The 8214-nt window shown below is 38.1% G+C and overlaps 1 protein-coding gene across 1 annotated transcript; it reads right to left on the bottom strand.

Moving 5' to 3' along the window:
- Window positions 1-562: 562 nt before the first annotated feature.
- On the bottom strand, window positions 563-7787 carry LOC115453311 (segmentation protein cap'n'collar). Its single transcript, XM_030182001.2, has 5 exons — window positions 7615-7787; window positions 5940-6076; window positions 1929-2102; window positions 1285-1612; window positions 563-783 (listed from the first exon to the last, which is right to left on the bottom strand). The coding sequence occupies exons 1-5, from the start codon at window positions 7670-7672 to the stop codon at window positions 743-745; spliced, it is 738 nt and encodes a 245-aa protein (XP_030037861.1). The 5' UTR covers window positions 7673-7787; the 3' UTR covers window positions 563-742.
- Window positions 7788-8214: the final 427 nt, after the last annotated feature.

Below are 8214 nucleotides of genomic sequence, written 5' to 3'. Positions count from 1 at the left end.
ACGCATCATGTTTAGGACTATAGAAATTTGGCTTACAGAATACCGTTCCACGCACATTTCTCGAAGATAACATGACACGGCCGCGTTACGCGTTTACACTGTCATACAGAATAAGGGGCCTGAACGTTTTGGTTCGAGCCGTAGTAGTAAGGCATATAATAATTTGACTATCAATTATTACATACGTCACTAACTAATGATGTATACGACTGCCATAGTTATACTCCCTTATTCATAGACGTTATTTATCTAAGGACGGAGCATTCTGTGATAACAAGTCTGTTTCTCAGCTTTGTTTATCTGACAGCCAACTATATTCAAATTGTATCTCAATATTAGCCAATCACAACGGCCCGACACACTGCGAAGGCTGCCATGCCGTCAGCACTGAGAAACAGACTTGTTATCACAGCAATGCTCCGTCCTTAGATAAATAACTTTATGAACAGGGATAGTGTTTTGTCTCGCTTCCTCTTACGGTAAGCATCACTCAACAAAACATTCAATACAGATTTATAATTATCAGTAAGGCGGTATACGTAATTAATTTGTTTTTAAGACATTTTTATATTAAAAAATTACTTACAAGCTTCCACTAATGGTGACACACAAATATATCCAATACCACAATGGGACGCTTTTGACCCCCGCAGTTTTTCTAGATCCGTGCCTGTCTTCTTTACCTTCATACATGTTTGTTCACTCGTAATATTACTAATACACTTTGAAACACCAGCTCGGGTCACTTTATTTCTTTTTTTATTTTCAGGTCCAATACTCCGTCTGAAACGGAAGAATTATAATGTAGTATAAATGCTGGTGGTAGGATATATTTTATATCCGCCTGGATATCGACCGTACACAAGGTGTTAAAACCCGCCATAGTGGACCAGTGTATCGCGTACCGGGATCAGCCTGTGTATAGCCTACAGGCCGGCATAATTGTGTCGACTGCCGAGGGGTAATCATCTCTCGTCAGTCGACGTTCTATTGGACCCTACTCCACTTACCATCAGGTACAGTGGGAACACTTTGCTCATATAAAAAAAATATAGATAAGTTATTTTTTATTCCGGAAAATTACACCGGAACAGCTTGGGCGAGCAACTACTAGTAAACATTGTAGCCAGTGTAACTGCTGGACATATAATATCAGCCCTGTATTATATACTGTCCCACTGTTGGGCACGGGCCTCCTGTGTTTCTACTGTTTATGGTCGTATCGCTTACAAGCGAACTGCAAGCTCGTCTCGTCATTAAACAATAAAAAAATAAAGAACATACCATCACCATTATCATAGACAATCCTTCTCGGCGCGGACTGTTTCCTCCCGTGCCCTCTTCGCCTGCCTTCCTTAACGGACAAGTTCAACACACCCTCCTCCTTCAACCCTCCCAAATAATCCTCTTTAACGGCATCATCTATGAAAATAGTTTTAGCAACAATTTTCTTCTCATCACTTTTGAATATATGGTTAACGCTTTGGGAAACTATTTTGTCTACCCGACATTGAAATATGTCTGTGTTTATTTTATTAATTCCGTTCTTGGCGTGAGATTCTTCCGGTTCTATTTGCGGCACTTCGTCGTTGTCGGATCGCTCTTGGAGCATCTGGAAGCGGAAATATCACGGTTTTTTAGGTGTTTTGTACATTTGATGCTTTTTTAACAGATTAGAACTATAACTGATATAAGTGTTACAAAATACACGTTTTCTCATCTCTGTCTATGAGTGTAGGCAATTGATTAACAGCTCAGTATTGCATTCACAAAATTCATAAAAAACAGCATATTTACTACTAATTGTTAATATCATAAACATTATCACCTTAAAACATAAAAAAAACCGGAAAAATTCCGGTTTTTTTTCGAGACCGGAATTTTTCCGGAAACTTTTTTTTTCAACCCGTACGCCCTACAGTCCTCACCTGTACCAGATACCGTCGCAGCGCCACGCAGCGGCCGCGCGCGGCGTCGCGCTGCACCGTGAGGGCGCGGCGCTCGGCGAGCGCGTCGTGTCGGCACGCTCGCACCGCGCGGAGTTCGCGGCTTAGACGACGGAGATGTTCTACACTACGCCGGCGGCTGTTTTGCGACGCTAGCTGGAGGAAGAAATTATTTTATAACTACCTACGAAGCGAGAGATTTGTGTTGAAAAAAGTCGATCACATGTTTATAGTCTGTGGTGCCATGAACTTTTCTCGAGCAAACGGCGTTTAGCATTCGTTCTAAAATTGTTAATAATTCAATCCTATAAAGTACACAGTATTTTAATTTGCAAATAATACTATAAAATAAACGATAATAAGGAATATTTTAGAAGTTTAAAATATTAAAAAAAACATATATTTTTTTTTATTTTTAGTTATTCGTAAATCTCTATATACCCGCCGTAGCTCGTGCGCCGAAAATGTATGGAACGAATGCTTAAACACGTTTACTCGAAGAAGGGATTTAAATAGTGTTGCCAGGTCCAATTTCTTTAAAATCGGGGCAGAAGGTAATCCTAATCGGGATTGATTGTAGATAGGGACATAAAAAAGCAAGATTTTTTTTATTAGTGTTTAATTTATTGCGTTTTCCAAAAAAAAATCACGGTCATGCTAAATTTACATCTTTGGAATTCTGCTTTAACAACGAAGCACAATTCGCGGAGTAGTCGCATCTCTAAGCAAGAGAACAAAACAAAACTGTACCTTCAGCGCTAGTGAGATGATACGTGCTATTTTAATTGCATTGTCGCACTTAACATAGTGATGTACGCGTTACATTATTTTTTCATAATACTTAATGGTTTTTTTGACTACCTCGGTGGCGTAGTTGTACTGCATGCGCGGTACGGCAGCGCTCTGAGGTCCTGGGTTCGAATCCCGGGTCGGGCAAAGTGATATTTGGGTTTTTCTGCTCAATATTAGGCTGGAGTCTGAAATTTGTGCCCGATATGGCGATAGGCTCGCCCCCTATCACATCCTGGGACGGAACACACTCAGCGAAAAGTGGGTGCCTTGGTTGCACCTCTGCATACCCCTTCGGGGATAAATGCGTGATGTGTGTGATGTGTGTAATGGTTTTTAATAATTTTATTGGCATTTTATGTCTCGATCAAATGGGGACGATCGCAACACTCTGAAAATCGGGACGTCCCGCGCAAATCGGAACACTAGTCAAACCCTCAATTTAGATACTGGCCGAGTACAGACGAATATACCGTCGATTTTCAACATTCAACAGTCGATATTTAATATGGCCCTAAATCGCGTAGCATACAATGCGTGGTGGGCCGGCGCGTAAGCAGTACGCTGTGGTTGCAATACGACACCGGCGCGCCACTCTCACGCTACTACCGTTGCGTGCCAGCTTGCGAAATGTAACTGGATAGATTGATATTGCTGGGATGCAAAAATAAGTTACATTTATTTATTTGATTAGAAAGATTATAATACCATTTACACTAATCGATATATTTGCCTAAAAATATTGATCAGTTGATTGCCTATATGCAAATCCTACTAACATTACAAATGCGAAAGTTTGTGAGGATGGATGTATGGATGTTTGCTTCTCTTCCACGAAAAAACTACTGAACTGATTTGAATGAAACTTTACAGTAATATTGGTTATACATCAGCATAACATATAGGTTACAATTTATAATGATTGTGTGTAATTTGATCATAAAATAACGATACATATCAAGTAAGTCGGAGAAAAAAATATTCGCCGGAAAACTTCTTCACGCGGGCACAATCGCGAGCAAAAGCTAATAGAGATATAATATAATAATAAAAAAAAAACAACACATACTACAAAATAGTGATACTCACAATAAGCCTAAATATAAAATCCAATAATACATATATCCTACAGGATATCTTGAATATCCTTTGGAGGAATAAAACCCGTTTAGCTCCCTTAGCATGTTCCAAACACGCGACTCGTAAGTCGGTATTTAATTTTGACGTTTGTGATTGGTCGAGAAAGCAAAGCGTCAGTCACGTGTAAGCCTCTCAACCAATCACAACAAACTCGGAATCATATGTATCTTTTGCCACATTGTATACACACTTTTATAGAGTGGAAATACACACACGCATTATCCCTGAGGCGTTATTTTTTTGGTGAGCCACCGTGGGGTACTTCGGGGGTACCCTGCGAACGGTGCACAAACGATCCCCCGCCTTAGCAACCACGGTCCCTAGGAAGAATTAAATCAGACCCCGCATTCATGACCGGCGAGGAAACCTGCAGACGGGGTAATGGCATCTCTCTCGGCTTAGCGACTGTAGGGCCTAAGAGGAAAAACGGGAGGGGATGGTGTGAAAGGAAAAGAAGAGGGAGGAGAGGGGACCCTCTTATTTATTTATTTAAAACTTTTTTGTACACCAAAAATGTAAAAAGAATACAAAAAGAAGACAATTTGCATACAGACGGTGGAAAAGAATACATTGGTGGTACAAATCGCGGTCTTATCGCTCGAGGCGATCTCTACCAGACAATCATTGGATGGAGATAATTAAAATAGTCGAAAAGGCAGTTTAGGACGTACGAAAAAAGATAAAAAAAAAATAATGATAATAATAGCAATAATAATAGTAATATGAAAAATTAGATACGATAATATATAGAATATACTACATAAATATACATATGCCTCTATATATACCTCTTAGGATAGGTGGAAGGGAGAAGGAAGGGAAATTTTCGTGAAGCCTTATAGGCCTCAATGTGAATTGGCAACCATGAGGTATACACGCTTAACTGTGTGCTTAGGGCCACGACAAAGCCCCCCCCGGCCTCGAGAGGTTGGGCTAAAGCGGAACTGATGCACCCACTTTCCGCCGTGAGTACTCCGTCTCATGTGAAGAGGGGCGAGACGCGAGGCTTCAGGTGGAGTAAAAAACGTTCCCCAGTTTCAACAGTATCGTCGGTAAGAACGTAAAAAAAAACAGTCGAAATGAGAACCTCCTCCTTTTTTTTGACGTCGGTAAAAAAAATCTCCAAAAAACCGCGCAAGGCCTCTGACGGTTGCCCTACCCTCTAAGGCTGTGAATATGAGACTTAACATCGCCTCATGACGCGCACACAGTGCTGCGCAGTTTGTAATTCAGTTCTGCATGGTGTTGCTACTGTTTATGGTCTCCATCAGGCGAGAGGCATGCTCGTCTCGTCATTCAACTACGATAAAAAACCACAGTGCTGGTAGTGGACATTCATTAATTACGTGACATTTTTAGCGATTTTCCGTCCACCATGAGACCACATGAGAACTGGCTCAATCCTCTCCCACAACACCTACTATCACATAAGATTTTTCAGGTGTGTTTCTAGTGTTAATAACGCATTATATCTCTTAATTTTACTTTGTTTCTTGCTGAAAAATAATCCCGTGATATTTACCGACATCCCCCCCCCCCTCCTTTCCCTAAACGCCTCTCATAAGTAATGGACTCCCCCTATTACTATCAGTGGCAATAGGTGAAGTTTAACGAATGGGAACCCGACTCGACATATAGGTACTAATATGCGAGAATGTGATCTTCAAATCATTCTAATGATAATTATCACTACATAGTATAAAACAAAATCGCTTTCTCTGTCCCTATGTATGCTTAAATCTTTAAAACTACGCAACGGATTTTGATGCGGTTTTTTTTAATAGATAGAGTGGTTCAAGAGGAAGGTTTATATGTATAATAACATCCATTAAATAGTGGAGAAATACTGTGATTTTGTTATGTTATACCCGTGCGAAGCCAGAGCGGGCCGCTATGTTTTTATATACAACGTTCACAGTTTTTCTGTAGTGTATTTAGTATCAGCATTGCACCCGTGCGAAGCCGGGGCGGGTCGCTAGTTCTACATAAAGAGAAGCTGACAAGAATTGAGTTATATGCATCCTTCACAGCTGATTACTATTAAGATAACATTACAAAACATACCCGATTCTTGATCCGCCTCCTCAAACCCTTTAGAAACGCGAGATCATCTTCATTGAGCTTCAGCGAGTGCACCCTGTCTGAATACTTGCAAGTTGGCAGGCCAGCCACCTCCTCTACTGTCATATTGATGCCTCTGGCTGGAAATACAAAGGTTATTTGTGACTGTCTTGGTGATGTACATATACTGCTGAGGTCTTGAGTTTGAATGGGTCAAGCAATTGGATTTACTGGCCATTGTCAGATCGGAATCTGGAATTTGTGTCATGGTGATAGGCTTGCCCCGTGATACATCATGGGACGGAACATAGGAGGCGTAAAGTGGGTGCTCTAGTTGCACCTCTGCCTGCACTTCAAGGATAGAAGGCGAGAATATATTTCCAAGTTTTAATTTAAAGCAGCCCATCGCCATCTGCTGATGGTAATCCTCCAAAAGTTTTAATTATACACAGCATGGCTGCTTGGTAGAATATACATACCAAATCACCCATTGGTCTAATGAAGTCAGGGAAATCATGGCTTGGACTTTGTCATAAAAACACATATGCTACCTCACATGGGATTCGAACCCCTACCCTGTGTTACTATTAAAGACTACACATGGATTCAAAGCCCTAGCTGGTTGCTACTACAGGCTACATATAGGTAGACCATATAAAATATAAACAGAAAGTAATGTGAGATATTATGTAGGCATAGATAATGCTAGATCATGAGTGTAAACTGCCTTTTTTACTTAAATTATACTGTGTACATTTATTTCATATACAGGGTAATTTTGACAATGCATTATTAACAAAACCACATGCTTATATTCTTGAAAACAACACTACTAATAAGTTAAGTACCCAACAAAATAAATATAAATAAAAAGTAAATTTAATGCCACTAATACTCTAAGAGAATTTGTTGCAGCAACATCACACTTCTAGACAGATATACACTCTCATACATGCCATATTAAACTACAAAATTATAAAAAAGTAAGAATTTTTATATAAATTATTAACAGAGGTATGTATGTATTATATGGTTTCATTTAATCCAAAGTCAAAATGACCCTGTATTACTGTTGACTCTGAAAAATGTGTTACAAATTTTCTACATTTACTTTTAACTAAAATTCAAAATTTCACAAAGTTTTGCATTTATATTAGTTAGTTAACAAAACTTTGACATTCTAATAAGTATGGCAACTTGGCTGTACATAATATTTACCATAAGTACTATAGAAAATATATACTTTAACATTAAGATGTCACATAGGCATACTAAACTTTTAGGTAAATATTTACTTTGGAACATTTAATACTTTTCAATAACTAATCATGTTTTCAATTTAAATATATGATGTCAAGAATTAACGATAGATTCAAACTGCAATCTTAAAGTAACATTTCAAATTACGAATATGCATTTATAAACATAGAAAACTTTTTCACAACAATATAGACATTCGATATTTGAAATAAGTTTTTACGCGTCCATTTTCGCACTTTACTGTCGTTTTTCTTACTTTTCACATTAAAAATACTGGTATATTACTAAATAACATTGATATAAAACTTTTGGACACTATTAGTACACAAAAATGCGCAAATGTGCGTCATAGAAGTTACCTGTTGAATTAGCAACTACCTTTCCTAAATACATTTTTAACGTAAACTTTAACACTTACCATCTAAGATTTCCTGGTCCAGTTGGTATGAGGGCGTGAGCTTCACATTATCGCCCATTCTTCATATTTGTATTGTTGTTTTTATAACAATATATTTTCATAAATTCTTACGTATTGAGACATTTTAGGTTAGCCCCTGTCAGTTGCCTAGTGTCATGTGAAATAGAGATGGGGCGATTATATTGGGTAATCAGGTGACTTAATTATTCTGTGAATAGTAAATAATCTGTGTTGTTGGGAGAATTACAGAAAGATTATGCATACAAAGTTTTAAATACTTCTTAAAAATGGTTTATCAAAATACTTATGAGTAGCATTAAAATGGAAGTTATACTATAATTAATTATGAGCCGATTTAGATTGTTATTTCTTTATTAGATTTTAGATGAATTAAATCTAAGAATTAATAAAAATAGTAGACTATAAGTAGTTTTTGGCTGACGTACGTGGAATTCCCAGTACAGTAATCGCACTATAGCTTTATGTTGAAATATAAACCCAAAACAAGATTTTAAATCTAGTCTGTGCTCGAGTGATATCGCTTCGTTCTGAAAAAGGTCAATTTTTGAATCGATTCAAACCTAATTTAGTAAATCAATT

Source organism: Manduca sexta, chromosome 1 (genome assembly GCF_014839805.1).
Source record: "Manduca sexta isolate Smith_Timp_Sample1 chromosome 1, JHU_Msex_v1.0, whole genome shotgun sequence".
In the NCBI taxonomy this organism is placed as follows: Eukaryota; Metazoa; Arthropoda; class Insecta; order Lepidoptera; family Sphingidae; genus Manduca; species Manduca sexta.
This window is presented reverse-complemented; position numbering and strand designations above follow the sequence as displayed.